Source organism: Bison bison, unplaced genomic scaffold (genome assembly GCF_000754665.1).
Source record: "Bison bison bison isolate TAMUID 2011002044 unplaced genomic scaffold, Bison_UMD1.0 scf7180017864178, whole genome shotgun sequence".
In the NCBI taxonomy this organism is placed as follows: Eukaryota; Metazoa; Chordata; class Mammalia; order Artiodactyla; family Bovidae; genus Bison; species Bison bison.
Genome location: NW_011494750.1, coordinates 2,936,549 through 2,952,845, shown reverse-complemented (window position 1 = coordinate 2,952,845; position 16,297 = coordinate 2,936,549). Strand labels below are relative to the sequence as shown.

The 16,297-nt window shown below is 41.6% G+C and overlaps 1 protein-coding gene across 1 annotated transcript; it reads right to left on the bottom strand.

The window, feature by feature from the left end:
- Positions 1 to 12,752: 12,752 nt before the first annotated feature.
- On the bottom strand, positions 12,753 to 13,682 carry LOC104990367 (olfactory receptor 4B1). The gene has a single exon (XM_010842429.1). It carries the CDS (start codon positions 13,680 to 13,682, stop codon positions 12,753 to 12,755), a length of 930 nt encoding a protein of 309 aa, XP_010840731.1.
- Positions 13,683 to 16,297: the final 2,615 nt, after the last annotated feature.

Sequence of the window (16,297 nt, the reverse complement as noted above, 5' to 3'; positions counted from 1 at the left end):
GGACAGTAAAGAATCTGCCTGCAATACAGGAGAGGCAGGGTTGATCCCTGGATGGGGAAGATCTCCTCGAGGAGGAAATGGCAACCCACTCCAGAATTCTTGCCTGGAGAATCCCATGGACAGAGGAGCCTGGTGGGCTATAGTCCATGGGGTCTCAAAGAATTGGACAGGCTGGAAGTCAACAGCAAAGTATATGATAACTAAAGTGAAGATTCCTCCATGAGTTACTCCTCTGGAGAAGATATTTACCAACACCTCTTACACATCTATACAGTCTCAGGCTAGACTAAAGAAATACAGATTATGATACACCCCTCATGCTAACAATGTCATAATCAAGAAGCTACAGAGGATAACCACTCCTTGCCCCATCCTCCCACAGGGGAGGTGGAGTGATTTGGGAAGGAGAAACTAGAAACGCAATGATGGGCCCTTCCTCTCTCTGCAAAATGCTGTAGAGAGCGCAGTACCTATACTGCCCTGGGGCAGCCTCTGTCTCTATGGGGTGGAAACAGGTTACTGTGTGTGCTCACTCAGTCCTGTTCTACTCTTTGCAACCCCAGGGACTGTTGCCCACCAGGCTCCTCTGTTCATGGGATTCTCCAGCCAAGAATTCTCAAATGAGTTGTAATTTCCTACTCAAGGGGATCTTCCCAACCCAGGGATCAAACCTGTGTCTCTTGCATCTCCTGCATTAGCAGACAGATTCTTTACCACTTGAGCCACCTGGGAATTCCAGGCTACTCTGTAGGGTAGATCCAATGCTGCCATGGCTGGATATGGACTTTTACCTAAATCTAGAGCTCAGTTTGAGAAAGGCCACTTGGTACCAAATCTTAAACCTCAGTCTCTGTCATCACCTTTTCTAATAGCAACAGTAACATTTTCCCCAAATTTCTTCTTTCTTTGCCTTGTTTCTGAATTAGTTCAACCTTCATAGAGGGAAAAGATAGATCAAGTTTTGTCAAAGTTCCAAATGATATCTGACAATCACTTTATAAGAGGAAAAAAAAAAAACTGTTACAACCTAAATATCTGTCAAAGCCACAGTAGAACTGACTGTCTATCCAAACAGGAGCTACAGCTTTCAAATTTCTTGGAAAGAATTACTGCTATGAGACAAAAGAAGAGGAATGGCCATTTGCAGAAGAAAAAGGGATCAGCCATCCATGGAAAGAGAAACTGTCTACCCAAGAAATAAAGGTTTCCAGGATGATAGTTGTGGCAGAGAAATTACATTGATACTCATGTCAAACACAAGCAATATTGAGAAATTCATCATAATGAGGTCCTTTTTCAGTAATAACAGTGATGTGAAAACAAAGTACTCAGAATATCTGGCATCATCTCAGGATTTTGGAAAACCAAGTAGCTGAAATGTTACAAAATAAGATTGTGAAACTTCTCAAGAAGCTCTTATTAACACATTCTCATTCAGGAGCTCAAAAAAGGATTGGAACAGAGATTAGAGTTGAAGTTGAGGACACTAAGAATAACAGTGTGACCCGAAAGACACTTCAATGCCAGCATCAGCCTCAGAGATGCCCTAGCTTTTTGCTGTGTCCTATGTGATCCATGCCTCCCTTTCATTCCCATACCCAGTCAGTCACCACATCCCGTTAATTTTACCTTTAAACCATCTCTCCTGTGCACTTTCTCTCCAACCTTGCTCCCACCACCTCCATACTCACTGTCAACTGATGCTTAAGTCACCAAAGCCTCTTAGTCTCCACAACCTCCCACCCCATCCATCCTGCACACTGCCACCAGAAGATTGTTTCCTAGACCCTTCCTACCTTGGATCCTCCTCTGCTTGGGAATAACCAGTGAAAGCCTGAGTGCCTGGACTTACTTTTAAAGATTTTCACAGATGGAGTCATCTCAAAGGTCACCGCTTTACCCACTAAATTTCAACTCATCTCTGCTAACTCAAGGTCATCTCTCTCTCCCACAAGCCCACTCTGCTCACTCCCACCACAGAGACACCCTTCACCGGAAATACCCTCTCCGTGTCCGTCCCAAACTTACCAACCTTCCAGCCCCAATTCCTGTCCTGTGTGTTCAATGAATCTTTCAATTAACACTCCAACTTATATGTATCTCCTCTGAGCACTGCAAATCCTTTGGCGATTATCCTTAGATGTAAATCTGACCATGTTCCTTCTCTACCTAGAATCTAGCATCACCTCTCCACTGCCCAGAGAAGGAAATGACAATCCGCTCCAATATTCTTGCCTGGGAAATTCCATGGACAGAGGAGCCTGGAGGGCTACAATCCATGGGATCGCAAAGAGTTAGACATGACTGATCATACACGCATGCCCCATTGCCCATGGCATAAACTGTAACATTCTTAGCATGGATTCCAGGTCCTTCTTGAATTGGCTACTACATATTTTCACAACCTTATTTTCATCCCCCGAATGAACCTCATACAGCTGTTTGCTAACCCAGAGTGTCCTTTCTCTCTTCTCTGCGTTTACTAATCCTTCTTCCTAGGTTTCGGGAGAACCTTGTTTCTATAGGAGAGAGAAACGCAATAATAAATTCTCTTCTTTATGATATATTTTACTTTACATACTTCTTTTATAGCAATTAAAATATATTTTGTAACTGTAGCCTCTATGTCTATATCTTCTACTTAGAAATACACTCTTTGTATTCAAAATTATCTGTTTAAAATTTTCTTAAAGCTTTATTCTTGTTAATTACATTCTGGTTGATAATAATAGTAAGCATTTCAACAGTACCATGTACCAAACACTTTACAGGTGTCCTTACACATTATTTCAATCAATTCTCAGAACATATCTGTGATATAGGTATCATTATTATCATTCCTTTTTTACATATGAGGAGAAAGGAATCCAGGTAAGTGAATTAACCAGTCTAAGACTACACAGCAGTGAAGCCAGGATTTCAACCCAACTAGTCTGACCACTGGAGAAGGCAATGGCAACCCACTCCAGTATTCTTGCCTGAAAAATCCCATGTTCAGAGGAGCCTGGCGGGCTACAGTCAGTAGAACTGCAAAGAGTCAGACAAGACTGAGCAACTAAAGCACTACCACCAACAAAACCTGAGCACAGATTCTATGCTCTAACCAATACCCTTTACAATTTCTGGGTACATAACACACACATAAAAAGTTAAATTTAAATATTCTAGGGCCAATCTGAGAGATCACTCAGAACTGTTTAGAGTCCAATATTTCCAGTCTTTATTGCTCAGAGAAGGAATACCTGATAGTTTCTTTGTGGAAAACCACCATTTCCTATTCTGTAGCCTATGCCTTTCCTGCAATTATTCCTCTCTTTGCTACCCTCTCCCGTCCATTTCCGCCTCCTCTCTGCAAATTAAAGATTAGGCTCTTCTCCAACAACAAATCACCAATATACCTGTGAGCTTTTAGAAAGCAAAGTCAATGATGTCTAAGACAATCATCAAAAACAGAGGAAAATTCAGGGGCTCTGGATCCAGGTTGATAACTGTATTATAATATATAGGAAATGAACAAATGCCACAGAAAGCATCAGATTCAAAGATTTTTAAGATCCTTCTTTTTGTAAAGAAAAACTACCCAACCACTGAAAGTCCAAGAGTTCTGAATAAATGGTTAGATCTTTGGACTATTTTAAATAATTTAAGCCATACACAATAATCAACGGGAAACCTTCCCAGTGGAATTTCCTTTCTCTTGGGTGAAACTTTGTCAATTAAACTATGACTGAGGAAGGGTTTGGAATCTGTTTCAGTTAGTTTGATGATGTTTCTGTAAAACTTTTGTACCCAAGAATAAGGTAGTAAGAGAAGAAACGTGTATACGAATTGCTGATTCACTTCGTTGTTCAGTATAAACCAGCACAACATTGCAAAGCTTTTTCAAAGCCAATAAAACTTTTTATTGTAAAGCCAATAAAAAAATTTTTTAAAGGGAGCTTGAGAGTAAATCATAAAAACAATGTTTTTCCAGACTGGACTGCTGAGAATGAAAAAGAGAATAAATAGAGAAGAAAGAGGACTGGACACGGAGCCAAGACACCTGGGCACTAGCTCCAGTTCCGGAATTAACTACCTAAATTAAGCCATGTCATCTCACCCCTCCACTTCTCACTCTCCCCTGTTTCTGCTGCTGCTGCTGCTGTGTCGCTTCAGTTGTGTCCGACTCTGTGCGACCCCATAGACGGCAGCCAAGCAGGCTTCCCGTCCCTGGGATTCTCCAGGCAACAACACTGGAGTGGGGTGCCATTTCCTTCTCCAATGCATGAAAGTGAAAAGTGAAAGTGAAGTCACTCAGTCGTGTCCGACTCTAGCGACCCCATGAACTGCAGCCCACCAGGCTCCTCCGTCCACGGGATTTTCCAGGCAAGAGTACTGGAGTGGGGTGCCATTGCCTTCTCCCCCCTGTTTCTACTTCTATATAAATTGACAAAATTGAGCTAGACAAGCTCCACTGTACCTCCTTGTTCTAACATTCATGGATTCAGGTCTAAGTTTCTTAGTTTCCTTGTGCTAAGCCTCCCCATCAATTAAATAGCACTAATAATAATGTAGTATAGTGAGAATTTCCTCAGGAAAAAATGCATCATTCATTCATCCATTTATTTAACAAATAGTATCTAGTCTTATTATGTGCTAAACACTCTTCTAGGTGCTGGGAATTTGCTAGTAACAAAGCAAAGTCTCTCGGTTCATTGAGGTTTTGTTATTCAATCGCTAAGTGGTGTCCAACTCTGAGATCCCATGGATTGCACACCAGGCTCCTCTGTCCATTGAATTTTCCAGTCAAGAATACTGGAGTCGGTTGCCATTTCCTACTCCAGTGGATCTTCCTGATCCAAGGACTGTATCTTTGTCTCTTGCATTGGCAGGCAGATTCTTTACCACTGAGACAGCAGGAAAGCCCCCTTCATTGAGGTTATATCTTTCATATACATATCAGGGCATAACGAAAACAGAGACAGATGGTAAATAAATAAAACTTGATATGAAAATTAGATGGCAGCAGTCCTATCGAAACCATCCCCAAGAAAAGGAAATGCAAAAGACAGAATGGTTGTCTGAGGAGGCCCTACAAATAGCTGAGAAAAGAAGAGAAGTGAAAGGCAAAGGAGGGGAAAAAAAGATACCTATCTGAATGCAGAGTTCCAAGGGATAGCAAGGAGAGATAAGAAAGCCTTCTTCATTGATCAATGCAAAGAAATAGAGGAAAACAATAGAATGGGAAAGACTAAAGACCTCTTCAAGAAAATTAGAGATACCAAGGGAACATTTCATGCAAAGATCGGTACAATAAAGGGCAGAATGTTATGGACCTAACAGAAGCAGAAGCTATTAAGAAGAGGTAGCAAGAATACACAGAATAACTATACAAAAAAAAGATCTTAATGACTCAGATAACCACGATGGCGTGATTACTCACCTAGAGCCAGATATCCTGAAGTGCAAAGTCAAGTGGGCCTTAGGGAGCATCACTACGAACAAAGCTAGTGGAGGAGATAGAATTCTAGTTGAGCTATTTCAAGTCCTAAAAGATGATGCTGTGAAAGTGCTGCACTCAATATGCCAACAAATTCAGAAAACTCAGCAGTGGCCACAGAACTGGAAAAGGTCGGTTTTCATTCCAATCCCAAAGAAAGGCAATGCCAAAGAATGTTCAAACTACCACACAGTTGCACTCATTTCATATGCTAGCAAAGTAATGCTCAAAATTCTCCAAGCTAGGCTTCAGTAGTACATGAACTGAGAACTTACAGATATTTGAGTTGGATTTAGAAAAGGCAGAGGAACCAGATATCAAAGTGCCAACATCCATTGGAACATAGAAAAAGCAAGGGAACTCCAGAAAAACATCTACTTCTGCTTCATTGACTACACTAAAGCCTTTGACTGTGTGGATCACAACAAACTGTGGAAAATTCTGAAAGAGATGGGATACCAGGTCATCTCACCTGCCTTTTGAGAAACCTGTATGCAGGTGGCAAAACAACAGTTAGGACTGGACATGGAACAACAGGCTGGTTCCAAATTGGGAAAGGAGTACATCAAGGCTGTATATTTTCACCCTGCTTATTTAACTTATATGTAGAGCACATCATGCGAAATGCCAGCCTGGATGAAGCACAAGCTAGAAGCAAGACCGCTGGGAGAAATATCAATAACCTCAGTTATGCGGATGACACCACTTTTTTTTTTTTTACAAATATTTTCTCTCATTCAGTAAACTGTCTTTTCATTTTGTTTATAATTTCCTTTGCTGTGAAAGGCTTTTGTGTTTAATTAGGTTTCATTTGTTTGTTTCTGTTTTTATTTCCATTACTCTAGGAGACGGATCAAAAAGACCTTGCTATGACTCATGTCAAAGAGTGTTCTTTTTTTTTTTTTTTAAACTTTACAATATTGTATTAGTTTTGCCAAATATCGAAATGAATCCGCCACAGGTATACCTGTGTTCCCCATCCTGAACCCTCCTCCCTCCCCATACCCTCCCTCTGGGTTGTCCCAGTGCACCAGCCCCAAGCATTCAGTATCGTGCATGGAACCTGGACTGGCGACTCGTTTCATACATGATATTATACATGTTTCAATGACATTCTCCCAAATCTCCCCACCCTCTTCCTCTAAAGAGGAACTAAAGAGCCTCTTCATGAAGGTGAAAGAGGAGACTGGAAAAGCTGGGTTAAAATTCAACATTCAAAAAACTAAGATCATGGCATCTGGTCCCATCACTTCATGGCAAATAGATGGGGAAACAATGGAAACAGTGACAGACTTTATTTGGCGGGGGTTGGGGGGGGCTCCAAAATCACTGTGGTCTGGGATTGCAGCCATGAAATTAAAAGACATGTGTTCCTTTTTATAGGCAGAAAAGCTATAACAAACCTAGATAGCATATTAAAAATCAGAGAAATTATTTTGCCAACAAAGATCGATTTACTTAAAGCTATGATTTTTCCAGTAGTTATGTATGGATGTAAGAGTTGAACCATAAAGAAGGCTGAGCACCAAAGATTTGATGCTTTTGAACTGTGGTATTGGAAAAGACTTCTGATAGTCCCTTGGACAGCAAAGAGACCCAACCAGTCAATCCTAAAGGAAATCAATCCTGAATATTCATTGGAAAGACTGATGCTGAAACTGAAGCTCAAATACTTTGACTACGTGATGTGAAGAACCAACCCATTGGAAAAGACCCTGATGCTGGGAAGATTGAAGGCAGGAGGAGAAGGGGACGACAGAGGGTGAGATGGTTGGATGGTATCACCGGCTCAATGGACATGAGTTTGAGCACACTCCAGGAGTTGGTGATGGACAGGGAAGCCTGGAGCATTGCAGCCCATGGGGTCGCAAAGAGTCAGACACGACTGAGTGACTGAACAGCAATAACAAAGTCCTATCAAGAAAAATAAAACAGGTTGATGATAGGAAACCTAGTGGTTATTATTATATTACTATAGGTAGTAAGGAAAGGTTATCTCTTGCCAAGATCTCTGTCTGCTATCTTGAGAAGAAGAGTGGGAAATATAGGAGTGGGAAAACCAAGGAAACCTGTTAGGAGAACATCACAGTAACCTGGCCAAAGATGCTTGTGTTTCAGGCCAGGACAGTAGCAGTAAAGGTTTTAGGAAGTTTTTGGATTCTGCACATATTTTGAAGGTACAACTCATAAGATATGCCAATGTTTTGATTTAGAAAAGCAAAGAAGTAGAGCGATCTCAGATACCTCTAAGGGTTTAGACTAGAGCAAGCAGAGTGAAATAAGTCAGACAGAAAATGATAAATACCACATGCTTTCACATGTATGTGGAATCTCAAACAAAACAAACAAAACCGAGCTCACAGATATAGAGAACAGATTGGCAGTTGCCTGAGGCTGAGGAGGAGGCACAAATGGATGGAGGGGGTCAAAAGGTGCAAGTTCCCAGGCGTCACCACACACCTATCAGGGTAGTGGGCCAAGGAGCAATTTTGCCCTGATTCAGAAAAATAGGTACGAGTTTGCAGCAAAGTAAGCTCTGAAGTGTGTAGACTTGTGTATACAACGTGGTAGTCACCAGCCACATGTAGCTATTTAAATTCTAGTTCACTACAATTAAATAAAATTTAAAATTCAATTCTCCCATCATTAAAGTCATATTTAAGATGCTGATTAGCCACATGGCTAGGCGCTACCATGCATGAGCACAGGTTTAGAACATTTCCATCATCACTGAGCCTTCTCATAGAACATGGATCTAGACCACAGCTGCTTCAGAAAAAAAACAAAATATTTTCCAAGGACATAAGCTCCATGCAGGCAAGACCTTCTCCCTCCTGTGTTTCGTTATACACCTCCAGCACTTAGACCAATGTCTGGCATGTAGTACATGGTCTTTAAGTCTTGTTGAATAAATTCTTAAATGAATCTAAAAGCCCTGAAAGAAGTGGCTATTAAGTAAATTGTGCTACAATTAGACTTTGTGATATTACCAACCCATCATAAATAACTTTTATGAAAAAATTTTAATTGCTTGGGAAATTGATGTGTAACTGAGTGCCTGAGAATATGAGCTAAACCTTGTATCCATTCTCTTCTTCCTCTTTGAGACTAGAAAAGAATGCTAATTTTAGCTAAAGCAGTTCCACGCAGAATAAAAGATTATAGTTTCCAGGCTCCCTGGCAATTAAGGGTCACCATGTGATTAACGTCAGTGGAATAAGATGAAAGCAAAATTTCTGTGTGGACTTTGGGAAGTCTCCCAAAAGAGAAAACGATCTTTTAATTTTGTGGCTGCAGTCACCATCCACAGTAACTCTGGAGCCCAAGAAAATAAAATCCGTCACTGCCAGGGTCAGTCTGTAGCTAGGGACTAGATCCTGCATGCCACAGTGAAGACCTGGCACAGCCGAATAAGTAAATAAAAATACCTTTTAAAAGCAAGAAATTACTATCATATTAGACAGGACCAACAGAAGGCATCATCAGCACAGCATGAGTTCTACTGAACAGCACACATATGGATCTCAGCAGTCCCCTGAGGTCACCTGCTGAATACATTCAGAATAAATACTCAGTCTCAATTTCTGATAATATTGTTGGACCGCCACAATCAAGCTGGATTTTCTCCCTCTGTACTTCTGTAGTTCTATCTCATAAGTTGCCCTTACTTTCTATTATATGTAGTCAAACCTATACCAAAAACAACACAAATAATAAATGGGGGAAATGTAGTACTTGCAAAGTGGTTTGCAGCATGCTATCAAATTTTCTTTTTTTAATTTTTTTATTTTTTAACTTTACAATATTGTATTGGTTTTGCCATACATCAACATGAATCCGCCACAGGTATACACGTGTTCCCCATCCTGAACCCTCCTCCCTCCTCCCTCCCTGTACCATCCCTCTGGGTCGTCCCAGTGCACCAGCCCCAAGCAAATTTTCTTTAGTAAATTTTTTTTATTTATTGTCTTTAAAGTATTTTTTAATGCTGAGACAGCATCAAGAATTGAGAACTAATTATATGATCAGTGACACTAAATGGTACAATTAGACTGTTGCTTCTGTGAATTGAGTAGGCATCTGTAAAACTTCACAACGCTCTCTGTCTCTTCAAACAATGAAAACAATGCTCTCCTTTGCTTCTTGTGCTTTTCCAGTGAGACAAGAATAAAGTGAGTAATTAATTCTCAACAGACCCACCAAGTCTCAACCCTCAATAGGTGAGGTAGTCTCTGAGAATCATGGCAACACGTTTGGAGTAGATACCATCTGCCCATGCGGTATTCACTGATGGTGTTTTCTGTAGATCCCAGTGAGGACACTAAAGCTGCACGTGAGTGAGAAGCTCCTCTCACAGCCTGCACCCTACATTCCTAGCCAGGCATCAAGGGAAAGGGGGCTGCACTAACTTTCGCTCTGGATCAGATGCTTTCAGATACACATTAAATGAAGTGCACTCACATAAAAGATGAATGGGGAAGCCGCGTGACAGTCAACATCCACCTAACATATATTTATTGAGTGTCTGCCACGTGCAGTTACTGTGCTAGGTGCCTAAAGCAATTAAGCAACAGAGGATGCTTACCCCAAAGAAGCTGCAACACAAGAATCAGAATAAAGGACAGAGTATGGAATAGAAACATACGTGGACATTACTTGCCTCTCATTTATTCGTCAAGTTAGAACTAATAAGAAATTTCTACATTCTATACTTATTTACTGTGGACAAAGCTTTGTTTAAATGTTTGAGTTGACCTGTCCCTATTGATAGCTAGAATTTATGACATTTTGATTTTTTTCAATTTATTGATGGTAAACATTGTGAGAGGAGATTAAAGGGCTATCTTTTGTGTCAACATGTCACAGGAACTGAAATTTCTCCAGGGGCTTTTCTGATACTTCTGCTCAAATGATCTATGGTTCAGTTCAGTTCAGTTCAGTCGCTCAGTTGTGTCCGACTCTTTGTGACCCCATGAATCGCAGCACGCCAGGCCTCCCTGTCCATCACCAACTCTCGGAGTTCACTCAAACTCATGTCCATCAAGTCGGTGATGCCATCCAGCCATCTCATCCTCTGTCGTCCCCTACTCCTCCTGCTCCCAATCCCTCCCAGCATCAGGGTCTTTTCCAATGAGTCAACTCTTCACATGAGGTGGCCAAAGTATTGGAGTTTGAGCTTTAGTGTCAGTCCTTCCAATGAACACCCAGGACTGATCTCCTTTAGGATGGACTGGTTGGATCTCCTTGCAGTCCAAGGGACTCTCAAGAGTCTTCTCCAACACCACAGTTCAAAAGTATCAATTCTTCAGTGCTCAGCTTTCTTCACAGTCTAACTCTCACACCCATACATGACCACTGGAAAAACCATAGCCTTGACTATATGAACCTTTGTTGGCAAAGTAATGTCTCTGCTTTTCAATATGCTATCTAGGTTGGTCATAACTTTCCTTCCAAGCAGTAAGCGTCTTTTAATTTCATGGCTGCAGTCACCATCTGCAGTGATTTTGAAGCCCAAAAAATAAAGTCTGAAACTGTTTCTACTGTTTCCCCATCTATTTCCCATGATGTGATGGGACCAGATGCCATGATCTTAGTTTTCTGAATGTTGAGCTTTAAGCCAACTTTTTTACTCTCCTCTTTCACTTTCATCAGAGGCTTTTTAGTTCCTCTTCACTTTCTGCCATAAGGGTGGTGTCATCTGCATATCTGAGGTTATTGATATTTCTCCCAGCAATCTTGATTCCAGCTTGTGCTTCTTCCAGCCCAGCGCTTCTCATGATGCACTCTGCATATAAGTTCAATAAGCAGGGTGACAATATACAGCCTTGACGTACTCCTTTTCCTATTTGGAACCAGACTGTTGTTCCAAGTCCAGTTCTAACTGTTGCTTCCTGACCTGCATATAGGTTATTCAAGAGGCAGGTCAGGTGGTCTGGTAATGATCTATGGTACAAGATGCTAAAACAACCAGAAGAACAGAAAAATCCCTGCATGCAATTTTCAAAGACACGCTTATCCATGTTGGGCTTCCCAGGTGGCTCAGCAGGTAAAGAATCCACCTGCCAATGCAGAAGATGCAGGAGTCAAGGGTTCAGTCCCTGGGTTGGGAAGGTCCCGTGGAGGAGGAAATGGCAACCCACTCCAATATGCTTGCCTGGAAAATTCCATGGACAGAAGAGCCTGGCAGGCTACAATCCATGGGGTCACAAGGAGTTGGACACGATTGAGTAACTTAGCAGACATCCATGTCAGAAGGGTAGATCAGATTTTTTACTCTCCTCCCCAAATATCCCATGATAATTCTTCTACTTGGTGTCCATATTTAACTAAGGGTTGGTTGTCATCACTAGGGAGGTTGAACCAAGAAGGGACAATGAAGAAGGAAGGGGTGGGAAGAAACGAAGGAAAGAAAGAAGGGAGGCAAGAAGAGAAAGAAGGAAGGTGATCATAAAATAAGTGATTTATCCCCTAAAACACTTGTTAAACTATTCTCCTTTGCATTTGCACTTAGTTTGAGTCTTAATATTTTCTAATCTTGTGATGTTGTTGGATATCATGAAGCCAATCTGACCTCTGCCCTTTGATCATTACACTGGATTAGTGGGGAATCTTTGCTTACTTGCAACCCCATGGACTATACAGTCCATGGAATTCTCCAGGCCAGACTACTGGAGTGGGTAGCTGTTCCCTTCTCCAGGGGATCTTCCCAACCCAGGGATTGAACTCATGTCTCCCACATTGCAGGGGGATTCTTTACCAGCTGAGCCATCAGGGAAGCTCTTGCTTACTTAGGGAGAATCATAGTCGCAGTAACATTAAGTCCTTACATTTGTTTCTGCCATTTGTGTATGTCACTAAAATCAAAATCCTGTATGCGAGACAGCAAAAGAGACACAGATGTATAGAACAGTCTTTTGGACTCTGTGGGAGAGGGAGAGGGTGGGATGATTTGGGAGAATGGCATTGAAACATGTATAATATCATATAAGAAATGAATCGCCAGTCCAGGTTCAATGCAGGATACAGAATGCTTGGGGCTGGTGCACTGGGATGCCCCAGAGGGATGATATGGGAAGGGAGGTGGGAGGGGGGTTCAGGATGGGGAACACGTGTACACCTGTGGCGGATTCATGTTGATGTATGGCAAAACCAATACAATATTGTAAAGTAAAAAATAATAATAATGATAAATGGTTAAAAATAAAATAAAATCAAAATCCATATCAAGAAAAGATAATAATGAGGCACACTTTTATAAATCACTTTCCCATTTTCACTCCAGCCCTGAGTTCTTCTTTTTGCCCCACAACCTCCTCATGGCAACTTTCACCTCTGCATTTCTGAGTGTGTAGATGATGGGGTTCAGCATGGGGGTGACCACCGTGTAGAACACGGCCACCAGCTTGTCCTCAGTGAAGGTGGAGGAGGGCCGCATGTAGAGGAAGATGGCGGGTCCAAAGAACAAGATGACCACCGTGATGTGAGAGGCACAGGTGGAGAGGGCTTTGCGTCTCCCCTCTGCTGAATGGTTCCTCAAGTTGACCAGGATGACAATATAGGAGGACACCAAGAGGAGGAAGGAGCACAGAGCAATTAAGCCACTGTTGGCCAACACAACGACCCCCTCCACAGAGGTGTCAGTGCAGGCAAGCTTGAATAATGGCTGGAGGTCACAGAAGTAGTGATCAATCACATTGGGACCGCAGAAGGGCAATTGGATGGTGATGAGAATCTGAATTATGGAGTGAAGAAAGCCCCCAAACCAGGAACCAGCTACTAGTATGTGACACAGCTGACGGTTCATAATGCTCATATAATGAAGAGGTTTGCAGATGGCGACATAGCGGTCATAAGCCATCACCACGAGCAAGAGGATCTCAGCGACCCCCAAGAAGTGAAAGAAGAATATCTGAGCCACACAGCCCTCCAGGGAGATGGTTTTAATCTTGGAAAGTAAGTCTGTGATGAATTTAGGGACAACAGTGGAGGAGTAACTGATCTCCACCAGTGACAGGTGGCTAAGTAAGAAGTACATGGGGGAACGCAGGCTCTTACTGACTCTGACCGTCAGAACAATGAGGCCATTGCCCACCACCGTGGCCAAGTACATGGGCAGAAACACCGCAAAGCACCCTCTCTGCACCTCTGGGTCCTGGGAAAGACCGCTGACAATTAACTCAGTCACATTATTTGTACTCGCCATGGAATCCACTCGAAGAAGATGGATTTAAGAGAAGAGACCTGTGATAAAACAAACAGTCATAACACCCAGTCGTTCATGCTTACTTAGCACTTGCCTGTTGATGGAACTCTCACACATATCTGACTGGTTCATTTATTTGATCACTAATATAGTAAATGTTTGTCCAGTAGCCCAGTTTATGCAAGATGTGATTCAATATATCTCACAAAAACTATAATCTCCGTATCCTAAGTGAGAAAACTGAGGCTCAGAGAGGTGGAAAATTAACCAAGCCTTCCAGTAAGAAATGGATTCAGAACAAGAACAAAATTGTTTTATTCTAACATGTTATTTCAAGGAAACCACACTGAAAAAAATAATTACTATCTCCAACATTTGAGAATGGGATAATTGTTAGTCATTAATATATATGTTAATTAATATATATTAATAGCATCTATATATAGATGCTATTAGTTACTCTCATCAGTTATTCTCTTGTTTTCTCCTTTTGTTCCCCAAAAATGCCAATCCCATTGATAATCCTCCCTTTCTAAAGAATCCCTTTAATATTTTCTTTGTATAAGTTAGACAAGTTTCTGAATTATTTTAGACCTATGCTTTCACTCAATCCCACAGCTTCATGAATTTTTACCAACATTTTTTGAAATTTTTGGCACTGGAGACCAAGGTAAAACTCTAGGAGCTGTTGAGAATATAACTCACTATCAAAGACAGTTTAAATATAACACATGGAGATTCACCAGTTTGCTATTTTCTGTCTTCCAGTTTCCCTGCCATTGAGAAACATTTTTGCCAGCAGGAGGTAAGGATTTATTTTAATTCAATTCTTTGACCAAATATTTTATTAAGGACCTCCCATGTGCCTCAGAGATCCAGGATGTATGAAAGAAGATGGCTCTCACTCTTAGGAAGCTTGCAACTTCATGCAATTAAATGGCACATTTATTAATGAGGCAGAGAAAACCGTCAAAATTCCTCTGCTTTTGAAACTACTTTGAAATAGCTCATTCCTCTTATTTTTTCCTTCTGTCTCTTGTGCATCCATAGTGAAATAGATTAATCACCTCCTTTCTCCCCAGTTTTTCTCTTGATGAGAATTTGAAGACATATACAAAGTGAAAATATGCTAAGAGAATCCTCAATAAGTTACTTGGCTAAAACTGGGGAAGAAATGGGACATTGAAGGGTAAAAAAAAAGGTGGGGGGAGCACCGAGAAAACACAGCTGAGCAGGAGAGATGAAGCAAGATGGAGTTCCCTTAGTCAAGCCTGGGGCTCTGCAATGATGTAGAAGGATGGGATGGAGGAGAGGAGGGGAGGGGATATATGTATAATTATTGCTGATTCGTGTTGTCATATGGCAGAAACCAACACAACATTGTAAAGCAATTTCCCTCCAAATAAAAAAGTAAATTTAAAAAAATGATGGGGCTCCCTTACTGATTCAGGGAAACAGAAAGAAGGAAGGTGTTAAAAACAACCCAAAGAGGCTGTGAAATAGTTTGGTTCCTTAAGGAGACTAAAGCACGTGGCTACCGGATGTTCACCATTTTCATTGCCAAGCTAAGCATCAGATACTATTGCCCTTTATTCAGCTTCTGCTGTGTGCTGGATTGTGGTAAACATGTTACAATCCTCTCCTCGTGTAAATCTTCCTACCACTTTGAGGTAGTGAATGGAAAGGTGAGGAAACTGTGACTCAGAGAGGTTAAGTTACTCACCCAAAGAAACACAGTTTATGAGTGGTCAAGTCAAGGCTGAAACCCAGGTCAGTCCAGAAGAGGGAGGAAGAGCCTCCTTCACCATGGGCAACGGATGAACCTGAGGGACGAGAGCTAACAAGGAAAGAGCGTAATACACGAACGACGCTTTTCTAGCGAAGATAAAAGTACTATAGTACCCTCCCTCTTGTGGCTCAAAGAAAAGCATACCCTTAGCTATTGGTTCAGTCTCTGATGCCACAATATTCTTACAGGAGTACCTGATCCTTAGGTGAAGAAATATGTCTATATACCTTAGAGTCCAGAGTAGACATCAGAGTCTGGTGTAGTGAGCTCTGAAACAGAATAAGGTCGTCAAAAGGGGCATGTATTCAACAAAGTTGGAGGAACAGATAGAAAGGCAATATTAACGCCTCAGGGGGAGTTCCTGGAGCCTCTGATTCATGGGCAATGGACAAAAAATTGTAAAATAAGCAACATCAATCATCTTACTTGCCCCCAGGAGTAAAGAAAGCCAACTTTTAAGAGAGAAAAGCAACACTCAGGTTTTGTACAAAGTGACACATTCCCAGGTGCCTTGTATGTCTGTTTAACCTAGTCCAAACTACCACTATCTCATGGCTGGATTACTACCATATGCCCCTAACTGCTCTTGCTGCTTCCACCCCTCTTGAAAGATCAGTCAGATTGTGTATCACACATACATCCTCAAAAAAGGAAAAACAACATCCCTACCAAGTCTTTCCTGGCTCCCACAGGGAAAAAAAAGCTACAGAGTCCCTCCCGCAGACTGTTATGTGGTTCCCACTCTTTCCCTGGGCACTGACCCCATCACTCTTCCATTTCCTCAGTGTTTTTCAACCACAGGATGTAGGACACAGTAGGGACTGTC